The sequence below is a fragment of the Gopherus evgoodei genome, unplaced genomic scaffold (assembly GCF_007399415.2).
Source record: "Gopherus evgoodei ecotype Sinaloan lineage unplaced genomic scaffold, rGopEvg1_v1.p scaffold_32_arrow_ctg1, whole genome shotgun sequence".
NCBI classification, from domain to species: Eukaryota; Metazoa; Chordata; order Testudines; family Testudinidae; genus Gopherus; species Gopherus evgoodei.
Genome location: NW_022059994.1, coordinates 762,702 through 784,796, shown reverse-complemented (window position 1 = coordinate 784,796; position 22,095 = coordinate 762,702). Strand labels below are relative to the sequence as shown.

The 22,095-nt window shown below is 43.5% G+C and overlaps 1 protein-coding gene across 2 annotated transcripts in view; it reads left to right on the top strand.

The window, feature by feature from the left end:
• Positions 1-438: 438 nt before the first annotated feature.
• LOC115640803 (butyrophilin subfamily 1 member A1-like) overlaps positions 439-22,095 on the top strand; it is a 34,478-nt gene continuing 12,821 nt past the window's right edge. The window contains exons 1-5 of one of the 2 annotated variants that reach the window (XM_030543802.1): positions 439-457; positions 2,917-2,982; positions 17,353-17,700; positions 19,370-19,552; positions 20,665-20,763. In XM_030543802.1, coding sequence (XP_030399662.1) covers positions 17,439-17,700; positions 19,370-19,552; positions 20,665-20,763 — 544 coding nt within the window. In that variant the 5' untranslated portion in view covers positions 439-457; positions 2,917-2,982; positions 17,353-17,438. The other variant, XM_030543801.1, reaches the window with a different exon arrangement.

Sequence of the window (22,095 nt, the reverse complement as noted above, 5' to 3'; positions counted from 1 at the left end):
AAAAGAGTCAGTAAGGTTTTGAAGAAAAGCAAAAGAGGCTCCTCAAACCTGTTACCTTCATCTGACGAGGGATATCTGGAAAAGCCTGGTGGATAATCAGCTGAACATGAGCTCCCTGAAAATAAGCCTGCTGCCGCCATGGAAACTTACCTTTCAGTAGGACTGTGTGTGCGTCTTTAAGGGCTGAATGAGTGTCCTGTTCCTGTTACTTCTCCATGTTTATTTTCTGAGTGGGTCAGAGCATCAAGAGAGAGAAACTTCTGTTCAGTGGAACTCAAACCAAACCCTTCAATTAAATCCGCGAGGAGAAGCGGATCTAAATAACTAATTCTGCAGGCTCATAAATGGAAATATTTGCTTGCAATGGGAGAGAAGAGATGAGGATTTAAGAGACGCTGTAAGAACCAATGAGATCATGAAAACACTGGGAAACTTCTGCCTGGGATCCATCAGACAGGTGAGCTTTGGTTACTTCTTTGTTGTTGTTGTTTGTTTATTTGTACTGTAGTACCACTGGTGAACCCCAGTCATGGTCAGGACCTATAGTGCAAGGTGCAGTACCAACACCGAACAAAATGATTCCTTGTTCTTTGGGGTTCAGCACCCCCGTTCTCCCTCTGGGGTGTCTGGACCCTGATTGTCATCATACCATCTATTTTTTTCTCTTTTTCAATCCCCCCTTTTTCTCTCCCCCACCCCAAAAGAAAACCTCAGTAGAAGTAGTTTGCATAAAGACAGATGTTCAAGCAGAGTTGAAGTTCTCAGGGGAATAAGCAAAGGTGTGTATTGATTTATCATTATTATATTATTGTGGACTAAGGTTTTCAGGGAGCTGAGGTGTGAAAATGTCAGTTCTAGGGGTTTTTTTTTGGTTGGATGTTGATCCCCCCCCCCCCCCCCCCCCCCCCCCCGGTTGAATAGTGTTGGTAATTGTCTGTCTAGCGTTGGGATAGCTATTTTTAAAATATATTTTATATCTTGCCATTAAACACAAATAAACTTAAATACACACATCCCAGGGATTGTCACTCATAAATGTCTCTTCCTGTGAAGGCAAATCCGTTAGAAATGTCTGTCCCTCACCATGGCTATTGGAGAGACATGATCACTGAATTCTAATGGTTCCACTTTAGAAATTGATGCTTTCTCCTCTTTCGCAGTTATTTTGGGGGGTCTGGGGTCCCTTTCCTTTAGAGGAACTGGTATCTCCCAAGTCTGGGCAGCTTCTACAGTAGACAGTTTGGATGGGAAGTGTGACAGAATCACAGGCCCAAAGCTCTGGAACTGCTCTGTATGAAGCCAGCCAGGACTCTGGGTAGTGTGACTCCTCTCAGGGCAGGCTGCCCAGGGCAAGGAGCCTCTTCGGCTATGGCCTTCCTGGGCCTGACCTCAGAGCATTCAGCATTCCTGTTCACACCATGCACTTCCCCTTGGCGGGTTCACCTAGACAGGACCCCTGGGAATGCCAGAGGGCCCTGCACACCAACTCCACGGTCAGTAGTGGCTCTCAGCCAGCAAGTAAAACAGAAGGTTTATTAGTGGACAGGAACACAGCATAGAACAGATCTTATGAGCACAGAAATCAGTGACTTTCAGCAAAGTCCATCTTGTGGGGACCCCAAGCTGGATGCCTCAGACTCTTTCCTCCCTCCTCCCCCAGTCCCCAACAGCAGACTGCTGTGACCTCCCACATGCCTGTTGCCCCTCCTCCTGGTCTTTGTCTCGCTTCCCGGGCAAAGTGTCACCTGGTCACATCCCCTTCCTGGTTTTCAGGTTAGGAAGGGCACCGTCCATCATTTATGTGTAGGCAACTGGAGCAGCTTCATCTGCCCCTGAGGGCCTCAGGAAAAGTCACACAGCCTCATCCCCACCACCTAGGCATTGGTGTAATACACAGGGAAACTGAGGTACACACAGTGTTCGTGCAGAACAATAAGACTCTCATACAACATAACAAGGGGGAACCCCACTTTGTCACAGGGAGTTTTGCTGCAAACCTTTACATTTTCTTTTGGCTGGGATAAGTGCTGGCACCTTAGAAAGGTCTGGCACTGGCATGGGTTTCTGTGGAGATTTTGGTTTTGGCTGTAAAGTGGTTGTTCTTTCATTATTGCTTCTGGCTTAGTTGACGTAAACATATTAAAATTATTTGCTGGAATTTCAGGTTGGAAAGACTTTTTGTCTTTCTTGAAAAAAGAGCAGGAGTACTTGTGCACCTTAGAGACTAACAAATTTATTTCAGCATAAGCTTTCGTGGGCTACAGCCCACTTCATCGGATGCATAGAGTGGAACATATAGTAAGGACGCCCGCGCGCGCGCACGCGCACACATTTTTAGAGAGAGAGAGAGAGAACAGACACAAAATGGCCAGAGGAGGAATCAGTCTTATAACTTTTAATCCAGTGGTTTGAGCACTCAACTGGGTTGACGTAAGGCTCTCTCAACCTCAGCTAGTGAAGCTGTTCCACTTCCAATAAATAAATAGTCATTGGGCCATAGAAAATGATTCTGTAGCTCAATGATTGGGGCACCTACCTGGGAGGTGGGAAACCAAGTCCGTTCCCCCCGGTCCAGGGACTCTAAACCTACATTTGGGATTAATGCATCTAAAGACCTTTGTGGATGTGGGCCATAGTGCTTCACTAACTCCTGATTTGCATGGAGTATTGTTAAGGTTCCTTCCTAAGCAACTGTGGGGAGATGCAGTTGATGACAGTGCTATAAAAACATCTGGACATTTGAATCCGGATCACCATATCAGAGTGTCCCATGAGCTGTTTATGGGCTGCACAAGATTTATTTAGTTATAACATAATCCTTATTATGCACACTGCATTTATTTTTTTCTCTCTCGTTTTGTCTTCATCAAGTTACAGTGAAAATGAAATTATTGTCTCTCCACCATGGCTCCACAGGAAGCATCTCTCTGCCTGGCTTCATCGTTTTCTTCATTAATTTACCGATTTACAACTTGGTGTCAGGTAGGCAATACCACTCATTCATCGTTTTTCCCCACTTTGCTCCCCCCCCGTTGTTACTTATATTATTCATTTGCTTTTCCATTGCTTAGCTGTTAAGGCGCATATAGGGACAAAATTATACAGTAACACTGCAAGTATTAGGAAAAAAACATCACTTTAGCCTACTTAATTCTACCACTTGATCAAAGGCTAGAAGAATTCATGTGCCAAATGCCATCCCATTTCCCTTCATGGTTTTCTGATATTCACCGAAATCACCAACCTTTTCCTGAGGTGTTTTTGTTTTTTTTTTAATTCATCAGCTGCAGCAAAATTATTACCAACATTAAACCAAAGCTCATAATTAGAAAAAAAAAAAGCAAGAAACAAATAGATATTTTGCTGCTTCATACCCATACAACCAGGGATTTGGAGCAATCAGATTTTTGAATTGCTCCACTCCGGCACCAATAGTGACTGCTCCAGCTTCGCTCTGACTCCGCTCCACCCTCCGACTTAAATTAATTTTTAACTAAATAAAAAAGTGCATACTGTAACTTTGAAAGAACATTATTTTTATTGTCATCAACAATGATACAAATTAGAATCATTCATAATTCTTTCTGTAAAAAATCATTGCAGCAATCAAGTCATCTTTCATAGCCTGCCGCAAATCATTTAAAATTAACTTTAACTTTAAAGCCAAAAACAGTCGCTCTACACGAGCTTGAGCTGTTGGCATGCTCGAAGCAATTCTATAGGCAGCCTGAATGTGGTGTGGGTAGCTGTGAATGGCCTCAAAACAGACTTAACTTTTAGCCTACCAATAGACTCTATTGCCTCACAGTCTTCCCGAAAGTTTCTCTTGAATAACGCTTCATTACAATTATGAATCACAGAAACTTGCCAGCATCTTTCTTGTTTATCCAATTCCTTTTTGACATTGTCATCTTCTGAAGAATTGATGCTTAATTATCTCCATTTCCCCATGATGCTTGAAGACGTCTCAGGGATGGACGCTCGAACAAATTCAGAGTGGAGACAGAACTTTGAGAACAGCCTGCTATTTCTGAAGGATGTGAACTTTCCAAAACCGCAAATATGATTGTTGATGACTGTCATAAACAGATAGCTAAGGGTTAATGTCTCTTTCACCTGAAACACCTGACCAGAAAACCAATCAGGAAACCGGATTTTTTCAACTTTGGGGGGAGGGAAGTGTGTGTCTGAGTCTTTTGTCTGTCTGCCTGTTTCCTCTGAGCTTTGGAGAAGTAGTTCTATTTTCTAGTCTTCTGTTTCTAAGTGTAAGGACAAAGAGATCAGATAGTAAGTTCTATGGTTTCTTTTTTTTGGTATTTGCATGAATATAAGTGCTGGAGGGCTTTGATTTGTATTCTTTTTGAATAAGGCTGTTTATTCAATATTCTTTTAAGCAATTGACCCTGTGTTGTATCATCTAATACAGAGAGCGCATTTGTTTGTATTTTTCTTTCTTTTTTATATAAAGCTTTCTTTTAAGACCTGTTGGAGTTTTTCTTTACTTCAGGGAAATTGAGTCTGTACTCACCAGGGAATTGGTGGGAGGAAGAAATCAGGGGAGTTCTGTGTGTTGGATTGCTAGCCTGATTTTGCATTCCCTCTGGGGGAATAGGAAAGTACTTTTGTTCCAGGATTGGGAACGGAGAGGGGGAATCACTCTGCGTAGTTTCACAGAGCTTGTGTCTGTGTATCTCTCCAGGAGCATCTGGAGGGGGGAAGGGAAAAAGGATTATTTCCCTTTGTTGTGAGACTCAAGGGATTTGGGTCTTGGGGTCCCCAGGGAAGGTTTTTCAGTGGGACCAGAGTGCCCCAAAACACTCTAATTTTTTGGGTGGTGGCAGCAGTACCAGGTCCAAGCTGGTAACTAAGCTTGGAGGTTTTCATGCTAACCCCCATATTTTGGACGCTAAGGTCCAAAATCTGGGAATAAGGTTATGTCATGGTGTAGCAGCGGTGGGATCTAGACAGAATCCAGAAGCCAGTAGGAATATTATATTTTTCTTTTCTCTGCTAAGGGCTTTTTAGCAGAGAGAAACAGTTTGGTTTTAAAAGGGAACCAGAGAGAATTTTTTTTTTCTGCTCTCTCTAGCAGTTTGCGGTTTGCATGTTAAGCGAGAAGACTGTTGAGGGTCTTTTGTCATGCAATAGCCCTCCCATTAGGTGGCAAGTACCAGCACTTATATGCATGCAAATAAAGTGGTTTTTCTGGTTTCCCTTAATTGAACATTAGCTAGAGAGAGAAAGGGAAAAAAACACTGTTGCTAGGCAGACTTCAGGAGGCAACAGAGCCTGCAGTTCAAAAGAGAAACACCGGAGGGCACCCCAACACAAGAAAACAGGAACCATGTCTACCAGGACAAAAATGGAGGCCGAAGACCAATTCAAAGAAGCTGAACACAGGCGAGAGATGGAAAAACACAAACAGGAACTAGAAATAAAACAAAAAGAGATGGAGATAAAAGAAAAGGAAGAAAACATGAAACTGGCAGCCTTCCAAAGAGAACAGGCAGCCCAAGAGGCAGCACACAAAAGAAACTAGAAGAAGAAGAGGTGGCCTACCGAAGGAAACAAGCAGAAGATGAGGCGGCCCACCACCGAGACATGGAAAAACACCAAAAAGAAATGGAAAAACAACAAAAACAAATGGAAAAAGAAAATGAAGAGAAGGAAAAACAGAGGAAACATGAACTGGAGTTGGCAAAAGCTGGGCTGCATGTGCCAGCCACCCCTAACAACCCGGCGCCAATTATTGCTCCACAGCACAGAAAATTTCCTACCTACAAGGCAGGTGATGACACCGAGGCCTTCTTGGAAAATTTTGAAAGAGCCTGTCTTGGGTACAGCATCCCCGAAGACCAGTACATGGTAGAATTAAGGCCACACCTCAGTGGACCTTTAGCAGAGGTGGCAGCTGAAATGCCCAAGCCGCAAATGAATGACTATAAACTTTTTCAAACCAAGGCCAGATACCGGATGGGGATAACCCCAGATCATGCCCGTCGGCGCTTCAGAACCCAAAAGTGGAAACCAGAGGTGTCATTTCCCAAACACGCCTACTACATTGCAAAAAACTATGAGGCCTGGTTAACAGGAAACAACATTCAAACCTTGGAAGAAGTGAACCTCCTCATACAAATGGAGCAGTTCTTGGATGGTGTTCCTGAAGACATCACACGGTACATACAAGATAGACATCCCAAAACTATCGCTGAGGCGGGGGAGATTGGAGCCAAATGGATGGAACTGGCAGAAAGCAAAAAAGCTACTGTCAAGGGGAACGATTACCCCAGGGGGCACACAGACCATAAACCCTACAACCGAGGACAGCCAAAGACCCTACATACCACCCAAGTAAAGCCACAGATACCCTACTCTTCAACCTCACCAGTCTCCAGTAACTCACCTCGGCCCAGTGACCCATCAGATGGAAGATGCTTTAAGTGTAATGAACTGGGACATATCAAGGCCAACTGTCCCAAGAACACCATGCGAGTGCAATTCATTACACCACCATCACCCCAAAGATCCCCAGGCCCAGATGCCTCTCAAATACCCTTGGAGCGAAGGGAAAATTTGAGAGTGGGCGGAAAGAAGGTTACTGCGTGGAGAGACACGGGGGCACAAGTGTCAGCTATCCACCAATCCTTCGTTGACCCCAAATTCATCAACCCAAAGGCCAAAGTTACAATTTACCCCTTCATGTCACAAGCTGTAGACTTGCCTACAGCTCAACTGCCTGTCCAGTACAAAGGCTGGTCAGGAATGTGGACTTTTGCAGTCTATGACAATTATCCTATCCCCATGCTACTGGGGGAAGACTTGGCCAACCAGGTGAGGCGGGCCAAGAGAGTGGGAATGGTTACCCGTAGCCAAACCAGGCAAGCTTCCAGACCCATTCCTGTTCCTGAGCCGTCCACAGAGGCCCCGTCTGTGTTACCAGAGACCCAGACAGAGGTAGTGGACCCGGATTCCATGCCTACCACTGAAACAGCCACAGCATCTCCAGTCCCAGGCCCGGAACTGGAACAGCAACCAGCACCAGCAAGTGCAACCACATCTTCAAACTCAACGCCAGAGGGCGCCAGCGAGCCAAAACTGGCAGAAGCACACGACAGCCATACCCAAAAGGCTCAGCCAGAGCCTGAAATACCCTCAGGTGCACCAGCGGAGAGCGGTTCACCAGCAACGGAAACAACCCCATCACCTACATCGCTTCCAGAGGGACCAAGCCCAAGTCCACAGTCTGAGGAAGAACTGGTGACCCCAGCCTCAAGGGAACAGTTCCAGGCTGAGCAGGAAGCAGATGACAGCCTTCAGAAAGCGTGGGCGGCGGCACGGAGCACCCCACCGCCTCTCAGCTCTTCTAATCGATCCCGGTTTGTTATAGACCAAGGACTTTTATACAAGGAAATTCTTTCTGGTGGACACCGGGAAGAATGGCAGCCGCAAAAACAGTTGGTGGTTCCAACTAAGTACCGGGGGAAGCTCTTAAGCTTAGCCCATGATCATCCCAGTGGCCATGCTGGGGTGAACAGAACCAAGGACCGGTTGGGGAAGTCCTTCCACTGGGAGGGGATGGGCAAGGACGTTGCCAAGTATGTCCAGTCTTGTGAGGTATGCCAAAAAGTGGGAAAGCCTCAAGACCAGGTCAAGGCCCCTCTCCAGCCACTCCCCATAATTGAGGTCCCATTTCAGCGAGTAGCTGTGGATATTCTGGGCCCTTTCCCAAAAAAGACGCCCAGAGGAAAGCAGTACGTACTGACTTTAGTGGACTTTGCTACCCGATGGCCAGAAGCAGTAGCTCTAGGCAACACCAGGGCTAACACTGTGTGCCTGGCCCTAACAGACATCTTTGCCAGGGTAGGTTGGCCCTCTGACATCCTTACAGATTCAGGGTCTAATTTCCTGGCAGGGACCATGGAAAAACTGTGGGAAACTCATGGGGTGAATCACTTGGTTGCCACCCCGTACCACCATCAAACCAATGGCCTGGTGGAAAGGTTCAATGGAACTTTGGGGGCCATGATAAGAAAATTCATCAACGAATTCTCCAATAATTGGGACCTAGTGTTGCAGCAGTTGCTGTTTGCCTACAGGGCTGTACCACATCCCAGTTTAGGGTTTTCACCATTTGAACTTGTGTATGGTCACAAGGTTAAGGGGCCATTACAGTTGGTGAAGCAGCAATGGGAGGGGTTTACGCCTTCTCCAGGAACTAACATTCTGGACTTTGTAAGCAACCTACAAAGCACCCTCCGACACTCTTTAGCCCTTGCTAGAGAGAACCTAAAGGATGCTCAAGAAGAGCAAAAGGCCTGGTATGACAGACATGCCAGAGAACGTTCCTTCAAGGTAGGAGACCAGGTTATGGTCTTGAAGGCGCAACAGGCCCATAAGATGGAAGCATCATGGGAAGGGCCATTCACGGTCCAAGAGCGCCTGGGAGCTGTAAACTACCTCATAGCATTTCCCAATTCCTCACTAAAGCCTAAAGTGTACCATGTTAATTCTCTCAAGCCTTTCTATTCCAGAGACTTACAGGTTTGTCAGTTTACAGTCCAGGGAGATGATGCTGAGTGGCCTGACGGTGTCTACTACGACGGAAAAAAAGACGGTGGCGTGGAAGAGGTGAACCTCTCAACCACCCTGAAACGTCTGCAGCGGCAACAAATCAAGGAGCTGTGCACTAGCTTCGCCCCATTGTTCTCAGCCACCCCAGGACGGACTGAACGGGCATACCACTCTATTGATACAGGTAATGCTCACCCAATCAGAACCCCACCCTACCGGGTGTCTCCTCATGCCCAAGCTGCTATAGAACGGGAGATCCAGAACATGCTACAGATGGGTATAATCCGCTCATCTACCAGTGCATGGGCATCTCCAGTGGTTCTGGTACCCAAACCAGATGGGGAAATACGCTTCTGCGTGGACTACCGTAAGCTAAATGCTGTAACTCGTCCGGACAACTATCCAATGCCACGTACTGATGAGCTATTGGAAAAGTTGGGACGTGCCCAGTTCATCTCTACCATAGACTTAACCAAGGGGTACTGGCAAGTACCGCTAGATGAACCTGCCAAGGAGAGGTCAGCATTCGTCACCCATACGGGGGTGTATGAATTCAATGTCCTTCCTTTCGGCCTTCGAAATGCACCCGCCACCTTCCAGAGGCTGGTAGACGGTCTACTAGCTGGACTGGGAGAATTTGCAGTTGCCTACCTCGATGATGTGGCCATTTTTTCAGACTCCTGGCCCGAACACCTACTCCACCTGGAAAAGGTCTTTGAGCGCATCAGGCAGGCAGGACTAACTGTTAAGGCCAAAAAGTGTCAAATAGGCCAAAACAGAGTGACTTACCTGGGGCACCAGGTGGGTCGAGGAACCATAAACCCCCTACAGGCCAAGGTGGATGCTATCCAAAAGTGGCCTGTCCCAAGGTCAAAGAAACAGGTCCAATCCTTCTTAGGCTTGGCCGGATACTACAGGCGATTTGTACCACACTACAGCCAAATCGCTGCCCCATTGACCGACCTAACCAAAAAGACCCAGCCAAATGCCGTTAAGTGGACTAATGAGTGTCAAAAAGCCTTTACCCAGCTTAAGGCAATGCTCATGTCTGACCCTGTACTCAGGGCCCCGGATTTTGACAAACCATTCCTAGTAACCACAGATGCATCTGAGCGTGGTATAGGAGCAGTGCTCATGCAGGAAGCAACAGATCACAACTTCCATCCTGTCGTGTTTCTCAGCAAGAAACTGTCTGAGAGGGAAAGTCACTGGTCAGTCAGTGAAAAGGAATGCTATGCCATTGTGTACGCCCTGGAAAAGCTACGCCCATATGTTTGGGGACGGCGGTTCCAACTACAAACTGACCATGCTGCACTAAAGTGGCTTCATACTGCCAAGGGGAACAACAAGAAACTTCTTCGTTGGAGTTTAGCTCTCCAAGATTTTAATTTTGAAATTCAACACATCACAGGAGCTTCTAACAAAGTTGCTGATGCACTCTCCCGTGACAGTTTCCCAGAATCCAGTAGTTAAAAAGTGTTCTTAAAATGTAAAAGTCTGTTAGTTATATACTTAGTAGTATATGTAAAGGTGCATGTGTTGTATTAATCTGTTTATTTTCAAGTTCTAGAAGGAAATTGCCGCCAGTGAGCTTCCCCACTGTCTGCAATTTGGGGGGCGTGTCATAAACAGATAGCTAAGGGTTAATGTCTCTTTCACCTGAAACACCTGACCAGAAAACCAATCAGGAAACCGGATTTTTTCAACTTTGGGGGGAGGGAAGTGTGTGTCTGAGTCTTTTGTCTGTCTGCCTGTTTCCTCTGAGCTTTGGAGAAGTAGTTCTATTTTCTAGTCTTCTGTTTCTAAGTGTAAGGACAAAGAGATCAGATAGTAAGTTCTATGGTTTCTTTTTTTTGGTATTTGCATGAATATAAGTGCTGGAGGGCTTTGATTTGTATTCTTTTTGAATAAGGCTGTTTATTCAATATTCTTTTAAGCAATTGACCCTGTGTTGTATCATCTAATACAGAGAGCGCATTTGTTTGTATTTTTCTTTCTTTTTTATATAAAGCTTTCTTTTAAGACCTGTTGGAGTTTTTCTTTACTTCAGGGAAATTGAGTCTGTACTCACCAGGGAATTGGTGGGAGGAAGAAATCAGGGGAGTTCTGTGTGTTGGATTGCTAGCCTGATTTTGCATTCCCTCTGGGGGAATAGGAAAGTACTTTTGTTCCAGGATTGGGAACGGAGAGGGGGAATCACTCTGCGTAGTTTCACAGAGCTTGTGTCTGTGTATCTCTCCAGGAGCATCTGGAGGGGGGAAGGGAAAAAGGATTATTTCCCTTTGTTGTGAGACTCAAGGGATTTGGGTCTTGGGGTCCCCAGGGAAGGTTTTTCAGTGGGACCAGAGTGCCCCAAAACACTCTAATTTTTTGGGTGGTGGCAGCAGTACCAGGTCCAAGCTGGTAACTAAGCTTGGAGGTTTTCATGCTAACCCCCATATTTTGGACGCTAAGGTCCAAAATCTGGGAATAAGGTTATGTCAATGACTCCTTTTGTTGTGTTTCATTTTCTTCAACCGTTTTTGCAGAGTTCAAATGTAGCAATAGATTGTTTTAAGAGTCGTCAAGCAATATCAAGGAGTCCTTCCTTTGCCTTTGGTATTTCCCTTGAGGTAAGAAGAATCCAATACTGTGGGTAAACATAAACTCCAGCAAGGAAATGAATATTGTCAAAAAGCTTCTCTTCGCGTTTCTGCATGGAGGATAGAATTCCTTCTGCAATTTGTCCACCATTTTCTTGCAAGAATTTTGACGGTTTTCACCATTCCTTCATTAAAACTCCCGGGGTTACATCGACAGCTTGAAGATTCACAGTTGTTTGGCTTGGCTTTGCCAAGAGGTCTTGCAAGTTCTTCACTTTGTCCCATTCAGCTTTTGTTAACTTGAGTTCTCTTGTTCCAGCAGAAGCCACTTGTTCACAGTAAGACTGAAAAATGAGAAGCCAATCAGTCATCACAATTGTTGAACCACAGCAAGTCACAGTATCCAATGATTGTTACCCCATGTAGATCAAGAATACTTGGAGTTTATAGTTTGGCAACGGCTTGTCGAATTTTTTCCAGTAATTTCTTTGCATGTTCTTTGTTCAGTCCATCCCAGATTGCCAACTGAAGAGTGTGAATACCACACATCATGAGTTGGACTTTTGAGTCGTCCTCAGGAAGCCATGTTGGAAGCATGAGGCTAGGGTCATTAATCCATTGCACAGCAGCATCCATGTTGAGTTTGATTTCATCCATTCCTTTAGTTCCTTCATCAGGCAAAATAACTTCAGTTCTGTCCACATACCTGTTCTCAGAGGTAGAAATGGTTTCATTGTCCTCACTGAAATTTTTGATGGCACACGTCATGTTTGATGCATTGTCAACGCAGATGCTCAGCACTTGCAATTCACTGATCCTAATTTTTTCTAAAATAGCTTTTACTTGACTTCTTACAAAGAATTGTGACACCCTTCAGTGTCGATTATGTCCAAGATTTTTACCACATCTTTATCTTTTCCTTCTCCATAGTACTGAGCATTGATTGCAATGAAATTTCTGTTTCCACAGGTTGCCACATCCATTTTCAGGTAGCACAATTTTTGCTCCAAAGCTTTCTTGAGCTCTTCATGACCAGACTCAGCTGTGCTGACAACTAAATGATGAACCACATCATGCCCTGTTGCAATGCCAAGCTGCCGACCCATTTCACCTGCAATTCTTTGGAATCCTTTGTTCTTTAGCCTGAAGGTAGTGAGCGGTGTTGAACTCAAGCAAACCATTTCCATCAGCCCTTCACGAAAAGTATTGGCATCCATGGTGACTGTAAACTTTGAGGACTTCAAATATGAGTCAAGTTTTTTTGGCTCAATTTTTTTGGGTCTCTTTTCAGATGAAGCTCTGCAAAAAATCTTTTCTCTAGGAGTTTTCAAAGAGCCTGATGAATGTCATTTAGCCGCGTCGGCTTTCTGTTTTGCCTCATCTTCCTCATCCTTTTTTGTAACCAGAGCTGCATAGTTTTCAGGATGGTTACATTTTACATGCCACCAAAGATTGAAAAACTTTTCACGGCACTTGCTTCACCTGTCTTGAAGCTACATGGTTTGAGCACGCCACTCACTTCCTTTTCCACCTTGCACGTTACCGATTTCTTCTTTGCTTTTCCCAAAAGCCCAAATTTGGGCTTTTCAAATTCAAAAGTAAAGACGTCATTGAGATCATTTTCCATAAATCGGCTGTCAGTCATGGGGGGCAGATTTGATAAAGCCATGACCAAATCTTGTGCTGCTACCGCATCCAAATATTTCTTGTTATGATCTTCAAAAAGCAATGAACAAAAACATTACATTTTTTTAATAATATACCTGCTTATGATATCTTAAACTACTTCGAATTTATTTTGGATTTTCTGGACAAAAATGATCGCATTTTCTTTTTACACAAAATTATTATTAAAGTATATTTTAATATTTTAACATGTTTCTTGCAGATTTAATGATGTAAGAAGTATTTTAATATACATAATTGCAATTTATAAATAAAAATTTATATTAATTAAGTTTTTCTTATGAAATTTTGTGGTAAAAATATTCAAAATATTTTCCAAGTTTTTAATTTAGTATCTCAAATGTTTTAATATAGATATAGCAATGAAATTTGGTATGTGCCGTACCATTGGTATGTACTATCACTGTTCTGCAACATTAATTGTTGGGAAGTAACGACGCTACATGTTACAAGGTTGAAAATAAACTTTAACGGGAAAAAGAACAGGAGTACTTGTGGCACCTTAGAGACTAACAGATTCATTTCAGTGTGAAAGCTCATGCTGAAATAAATGTGTTAGTCTCTAAGGTGCCACAAGTACTCCTGTTCTTTTTGCAGATACAGACTAACACGGCTACTACTCTGAAACCTGTCATTTAACGGGAAAGCAGATTCAAATTGCAAGGACAGTCCTTTTAGTAAAGAGAGCAAAATTTTGGAAATATGTTTTTGCTTCATCAGCCTGAATAGATTATACAAGATAGATATAGCAAATAATAGGTTCTATTTTGTATAATGTTTCCAGCCTGATGAAGGAAAAACATATTTCCAAAAAATTGCTCTCTCTACTAAAAGGACTGTGTTTGCAATTTGAATCCGCTTTCCCGTTAAACTTTATTTCCAACGTTCTATCATACAACATCATTCAAATAATTTTATTTAAACTACAGGCATCGTGAACTGTGGGGACTGGGCCAATTTTATTGATTTTTTTAAAAATCTTCGACTATTTAACGGATACAACCCTGGAATATGATTTAATGCTAAAACATACATTAAAATGGTACTCTTAATTTATTTTGTATAATTAACCATTTCTGAGAAAACTGTATAAAAATTCTAATCTGCTTAGATGCTTAGAATGATACAAACAATTTTACTTTTCAACTTTGGAACCATAAATTTTAAACGTAATAATAAATAATAACCAAAAATTATTAACTTATTATGGAACATAATATTACCGCTCGTAGCCAGAGTCAGTCGACGACAAGCCTTTCTTGAAATATGAAATAAAAATGACCAACTGCCAGTTCGGGACGCCTATGATTTAAATAATTTTGGATAATTATCGCTAAGACACAGACATAATTTCATTACTTTATATTAAAGCGTTTTTGAGGTATTAATCAGAAATTAACTTTTCATCACCTCCTTGAAGGGACTGTAGTTCTCTTAGGAAGAATTTTAGGACACGTGTTCACAGAAACATTGTTTCTTAAAATGCCCTAAGGATACACCCCCAAAGTTGTGTTGGACATTTTCCAATCACTCTGGATATATCACAAAAATCACTCCGAATTTATGCAAAACGTTTACTGTATATTTATATGCCTGCTGCATGTGACTTTTTCAGTAAATTTAAAATTACAAGCAACGCTACCAAAAGATCGTTGAATAGATAACATAAAATAAGTCCACCAGAGTGATATGGGAGCATGTACAAATAAACAAATGTACCGGTAGCAGGAGCCTATGTGAGAAATGAGCTTAAGTGGTTAATATCTCTTGCGATATCTTAATATATCAATAAACTAAAACATTGTTTTTGCAATATACCTGTTTGTGATATCTTAAGTGTTGCATCTTGTATCACACTTTTCCATAATCACAGCATTGAGCGTGTCTCTTTGATTAACCCTTACAAAAGAAGTATCAACACATACTAATTTAACTATCTAATCTACGCGAGTACGTACTCGTCTAACCTTGGCAGAAGGGTGGGAGCAGTCTGCAGTGTTGCCGAATGTCTGATAATTATCTGATTCATTAATAAAACATATCTCCAAAAAACTGTAATTTTGTATCAGTACATTAAATCTTGATTTTGACCGAAGTGAGAATAACTGTGACATATTACATAAAGTGGTAAAGTAGATGTTAGTATCAATTGTTATACAATCTGAAACTTTTTGGCACCTTTAGGACTTTCTTGCTAACTATCATTCATTTTGGATTGAAAATGAAAAACAAGAAACTGGAGCAGTCAAGATTTTCTGTGCTCTGGTTCTGCTCCAGCTCTGGGCAAAAACCTGCAGCTCCACTGCTCTGTGCTCCAGCTCTGGCCTCTGTTCCAAAGCCCTGCATACAACATCATCACACAACCTTAAAACACTAACAGGGTTAAAAAAAAAAACTAGATAAGTTCATGGAGGACAGGTCCATCAGTGGCTACTAGCCAGAGGTTGGGAGTGGGCAGCAGGGCATGGATCACTTAATGATTACCTATTCTTGTTCATTCCCTCTGGGGCACCTGTCATTGGCCACGGTTGGAAGCCAGGACACTGGGCTAGATGGATCATTGGTTTGACCCAGTATGGCCATTGTTATCTTAAGTCTTCCCCCTTCAGTTTTTCACCCCTTGGATGACTTAAAAGAATGACCAGCTTTTCTTTAACCTGTGCTGCAAGTACAGCGACTTCAAAGACAGAATCAAAATCATTCCAGCACAGAACAACTGGAATTACAGTGATGAGAGTATCTAGGTCCCCCGACAGAACAATGAAATTCCATCAAATATTTTCTAAACCAGTCTCTTGGAGTCTCTCTTTGCCCGTTTGGAAAATGAGGACAGTAATACTTACCTAGCTGACAATTCATTCATGCTCCTCTGGAGTACAGATACCATAGCCTGGGGGGGAAATATAAGTAGATGGACACCCACCTCCTCCACATCATCTGCTGCTGTCTCATGAGTGCAGCTACCAGCCAAGTTGAGGAATGTCCACAGTGCATTTACTACCAGTTCCTGAGGGCCAGCTGAGTTTGCTGAGTCTTTTCGATGCTGTCAAGTGTCTGCAAACCACACTTGGCTCACATTGCAGAGTCAAAACAAACATCATTTTAATATTTTGGTTTTAAAGCTTGAAACCCAGTGGTATAAGCTTTGGGAGGATTCTCCTTCCTATTTTTTTTCTCTGTCTCTGCAGAAAAGGCATTTTACAACTAGGTTAGATTTTTAAGGACAGGTCATTGTGGGGGAGATGAAACTAGGAAACCTCTTGAGAAAATGAGCACAAATTAGAACAAGGCCCTAAAGATACATTGCCATTTCCAAGCTGACTATGTACAGTAGAAGCTCAGAGTTGCGAACACCTGGGGAATGGAGGTTGTTCGTAACTCTGAACAAAACGTTATGGTGGTTCTTTCAAAACTTTATAGCTGAACATTGACTTAACGTTGCTTTGAAACTTTACTATGTAGAAGAAAAATGCTGCTTTTAACCATCTTAATTGTCAGATTTTTTTTGTAAATTCCCCCTTTTTTTTATAGTAGTTTGTTTAACATAGCCCTATACTGTATTTGCTGCCTTTTTTGTCTGGTCTGTCCTGCCTGATTGTGTACTTCTGGTTCCAAACGGGGTGTGTGGTTGACTGGTCAGTTCGTAAGTCTGCTGTTCGTAACTCTGAGGTTCTACAGTATGAAGATTTCAGAAAGGACTGAAAATTCTGCTTGAATCAGGAACCAAGTGCCTTCATAGTAAATACGAGGCCAGCTCTGATCAAATGTAACCATTTATATTTTTTATTAATCACCATAAGAATGGCCATAATGGGTCAAACCAAAGGTCCATCCAGCCCAGTATCCTGTCTTCCAACAGTGGCCAATGCCGAATGCCCCAGAGGGAATGAAGAGCACAAGCAATCACCAAGTGATCCATCCCCTACCTCCCACTCCCAGCCTCTGGCAAACGGAGGCTGGGATGGTGTCCCTAGCCTCATCTTGGCTAATAGATCCATCAATGGCTATCCTCCATGAATTTATCTAGTTTCTTTTTGAACCTTGTTATAGTCTTGGCCTTCACAAATCCTCTGGCAAAGAGTTCCACAGGTTAACTGTGTGTTGTGTGAAGAAATACTTCCTTTTGTTTGTTTTAAACCTGCTGCCTATTAACTTCATTTGATGACCCTTAGTTTTGTGTTATGAGGAGTAAAGAACACTTCCTTATTTACTTTCTCCACACTAGTCATGATTTTATAGACCTCTATCATATCCAGCCTTAGTTGTCCGTTTTCCAAGCTGAAAAGTCCCAGTCTTATTAATCTCTCCTCATATGGAAGCTGTTTCATACTCCTAATAATTTTTGTTGCCTTTTTCTGTACTTTTCCAATTCCAATATATCTTTTTTGAGATGGGGTGACCACATCTGCATGCAGTGTTCAAGATGTAGATGTACCATTAATTTATATAGAAGCAATATGATATTCTCAATTTGTTAAAGTTTATTTTCCTTGTGTCATGGTATGTTTCACAGCCCAGTTCACAGTCATCGGACCAGATCAACCTGTCACTGCTATTGTGGGTGAGGACATTGTGTTACCCTGTCACTTGTCTCCCGCAATGAGTGCTGAGAACATGGAGGTGAGATGGTCCCGGTCCGATTACTCTTCCTTTGTGCATCGCTATCGTGATGGAAAGGATCAGACTGAATATCAGATACCAGAATATACAGGAAGGACAGAGTTTCTGAAAGACGGCATCAGAAATGGAAGTGTTGCCTTGAGGTTACATAATATCAGACCCATGGATGAGGGACGATACACGTGCTATTTTGAGTCAACTTCCTTTTATAACGATGCCCATATGGAACTGGAGGTGGCAGGTCAGTAGCTTGTGCTTGTATTTCCTTTAGCAGTAGCATTTGATTGTTGGTGGTTGTTTTTTTTTTCTCATTTTCAGCTCAGTACCCAATAAGCTGGAAGCTTTTGGCATGTGTTTCTAAATTTAAGGTGTTTTTCCTACTCTTTTTTGGCTCACCTAAGAGAGGAAGAGGTGCATCCTCCTGGGTGGCTATAGTTGCTATATCTTGAGACCCCGGGGACAGCAAAGGAGCCCAACATGAACCTCACACCACAAGACCCAGTTCCTCCAAAGACTTCTCCAGGTCAATCAACATTGTGTTAGCCCAGTGTCCCAAATGCTGTTGGAAAATGAGACAGCAGAGAGACGACCAAATAATCATTCACTGAAAAGGAGATGTGCAGACAGATGTAAAAAGCAAAGTAATGGTGCATCTCTTAATCAAAATATCTCCTATCACAGTCAGGTCCACTGCTTTTATGTACATGGTGAGGGCCTGATCCAAAGCCCATAGCAATCAACTGGAGGTTTTCCAATGTCTTTGAAGCCGGCTGTAATATCTTCAGTAGACTTTGGTTCATGTCTCGAGTCAGGTGAGGTGAAAAGAGTTTAATTGTCTAGGTCAGTGGTTCTCAAACAGGGCCCCAGGACTCCTTGGGGGGCTGCAAACAGATTTCAGGGGGGTTGCCAAATAGGGCTGGCATTAGATTTGCTGGGGCCCGGGTCAGAAAGCTGAAGTCCCACTGCATAGGGCTGAATCTAAAGCCTGAGCAACTGAGCTTCATGTGGCCCCAAGTGGTGTGGGGCCCCAGGCAATTGCCCTGCTACCTACCCACTAACGCTGGCCCTGGCTTTTATATGCAGAAAAAAAGTTGGTGTGGCAGAGGAGGCCTGTGGAGTTTTTATAGCATGTTGTCGGGGTGGGGGGGGGCTCAGAGAGAAAAAGGTTGAGAACCCCTGGCATAGGTTGCTTTCATTAGGCAGGAAGAAAATGATTGAACTACACTATAGGAACCAGTTTACCCATGAGAAGCAGCAGAGATCAGCTGTGGTCCCTGATCATAAAGGCCACTGAGAGATCTATTGAAATCTGCAGGACGCCTTCCTGAATAACATCATTAAAAGATATTCAGCCGCAGATACCAACACTTTTTTTCCATCACCGGTCTCATGCTCAGCTGCTGCAGATCTCGGGAAATTGTGAAATCGTGATGTGACTGTAGATGTCTCCTCAGCAATTTACCCTCTAAAATGGATTTGAAAATGTGCATTCATGGATAAGATTGTGAATATCCTAAGTCTCCCGTTGTGAAGAGAGGTCTAATTTCTTTGTGGAAGAGGGACTGGCATCAGAGACGACACGTTCGGGGTGGGGCCTGCGAGGTCTCATCCCCCCCCCCATTTGCTACTTGGCTTGTACTGAGCATGCTCACACACACTGAGCATGCTCAGTAACACTGCTGAAGCCGGCTGCCCTCACTCTGCTCTCCCACTATTGGAGGGCACAGGTCAGCTCTGCCTGGCACCCTACTCTTTCAAAAGAGTGGCCATCAATAAGTGGCCTAATGGCTCCCATTAGTTTGTCACCATCCACCAACCTCGCCCGCCTTGTCTAATATCCTGCAACCGACATGGCTGCAACACCACGGCACAATATAAAATTGAAACAATTTTATTCCACTCTCCTCTAGCTCTAGGTGCTGCTCCTCTCCTCTCTGTTGAGGGTTATCAGGATGGAGGGATCCGAGTGGTGTGCCGATCGGCCGGGTGGTTCCCAGAGCCTGAGGTTTTCTGGAGAGGTCTCACTGGACAACATGTACCGTTGCTGTCTGAAAGAACATTCCAAGAGGCTAATGGCCTGTTTGAAACAGAAACTTTGTTCACTGCTCTCAGCACATCCTGAGCATCTGTCAGCAACAGTGGATGAAACTAAGGGGCTGCCTGCATTGCAGCCAGGGGCGTGGATTGTACCTCATGTAGATATGCCCACGCTAACTGTCCTGTAGCTAGCTCTCTAAAACTAGAAGTGGGCTTCAGAGCAGCTTTCAGCACCCTGGGAACATACCCGCTGGAGCAGCTGGCAATGAAGCCCATGTTGTGGCATCCTCGCTTTTACTTTTAGCGAGCCAGCTAGAGCATAGTTAGTGCTGATCCATCTACCTGAGCTGCCATGCACACCCAGAACGTCAGTGCAGAGATGGCTGCAGCTGTCTTCTCCTGTTCTAACGCTGTCCCCTTAAGCCAGACAGGTGCCTTTTTATGACTAACTTGACTTATGCACTTTATGCCATGTGGCACAGAGGGCCTTCACCGCTGCCTTGCGTCTTTGTTGGTTTCTTGCTTCAATCTGAGCTTCTTCCCAAGTCACTTGATGACTTTCGGCTCTGCTTCTGTTGAGCATTCCCATGCATTTGTTGTGCTGAAGGTTTAAATACTTACTCCTTATGCTGAATATCGGTATAAGTTACAATGTTAAAGAGATAAGTTGGGCCAGGTAATATCTCCTACTCGACCATCTTCTGTTGGGAAGAGAGCCAAGCTTTCTAGTTTACACAGAGCTCTTCTTCAGGTCTGGGAGCCTAACTCAGAGTGTTCCATCTTGTATTTACCTGTGACACACTCAGTTAGTTTCCCAGACTTGAAGAAGAGCTCTGTGTAAGCTCAAAAGCTTTCTCTCCCCAATGGAAATTGGTACAATAAAAGCTATTACCTCGCCCGCCTTGTCTAATATCCTGCAACCGACATGGCTGCAACACCACGGCACAATATAAAATTGAAACAATTTTATTCCACTCTCCTCTAGCTCTAGGTGCTGCTCCTCTCCTCTCTGTTGAGGGTTATCAGGATGGAGGGATCCGAGTGGTGTGCCGATCGGCCGGGTGGTTCCCAGAGCCTGAGGTTTTCTGGAGAGGTCTCACTGGACAACATGTACCGTTGCTGTCTGAAAGAACATTCCAAGAGGCTAATGGCCTGTTTGAAACAGAAACTTCTATAATCATAACAGAAACCTCAAACCAGAACATCTCCTGTTCCATTAGGAGCACTCTCCTCAAACAAGAAAAGGAATCAAGAATTTATATAGCAGGTCAGTTGCCATCCAAACCACAATGTGACCATCAACACGCACACACCCGCAATTGGCTAACAATGTTAAAATGTGTCTATACCAATGAAAACTGCCTTAGAAACAGCCACTAAGCATTATCATGTATGCAAATGAATAGTGATTGAATGATACATAAATATTCAAACAGAGGATGTTGTGAAGGCCAAGACTATAACACGGTTCAAAAAAGAACTAGATACGTTCATGGAGGACAGGTCCATTAATGATAGGCCAGGATGGACAGGGATGGTGTCCCTAGCCTCTGTTTGCCAGAAGTTGGGAATGGGCAACAAGGGATGGATCATTTGATGATCACTTGTTCTGTTCATTCCCGCTGGGGCACCTGGCATTGGCCACTGTCAGAAGACAGGATGCTGGGCTAGATGGACCTTTGGTCTGACCCAGTCTGGCCGTTCTTATGTTCTTATTGTGCCTAATTCCTTCCCAAGCTGTTGTCTCCCCACAGCTGAACAGTAGCGGATTTCACGGCCTCACATGTTTGCTGCCCATTGGAGGAGAGATCACCAAGGCAGAGTCTGGGTATATTCTTAGTGCATCATGTTTTATTTATGCTACAAACTTCAGTCCTTGAAGTGAAATGGTCACAAACAGCATATAGGTGAAACCCTCTTTCAGAAATATCAACTCAGACACCGCTTCCTCGTTCCCCGGGAACAGGTCTGCTCCAATAATTCACTCTCCTTAGAGAGATTAAGGCAGAGGGCAAACTCTCTGGCTCTTTGCCACAGCTCCCCACCAAATACACTACAGCACAAAGCTAATGACTGAAGGAACAAAAGGGACACTGTGTAGAATCAAGCATGTGGGGTTATTACATAGAGTGCTGGTGGAGTGTCACTTTGCTTATCAGACTCAGAGACACTGCCAAACAATTGATTACATTGGATTATATAGATTTTTCATGAGCGGAGAGAAGTAACGAGGTGGGTGGTCCTGAGCCCCTAGATAGGTCTAGCAGCAAGACAAGATAAGCACAGTAGTCAGTAGTCTAAAGATTACATAATGTCTCTGCCCATGGTTTCAGGTTAACAAATAACATACAATTAGTACACAGGTTTTTTTGTTTAAACAATGTATAAAGTGTATTAGTATTAAAGTATATATGTTGAATTCTGATTTTGGGTCATGGGAATGAAGTAGGTTCTGATTGTCCAACAGGTACATACCTGGGGGTTAAAGGAAAAAGACATTGAAAAGTACATGGCAATAGAAATTGCCTTTCATGTTGCTCATTTGTGTTTCTAAATGCAGACACTGGTATCTGGGAGGGAGAAGGGAGGAGGTCATATC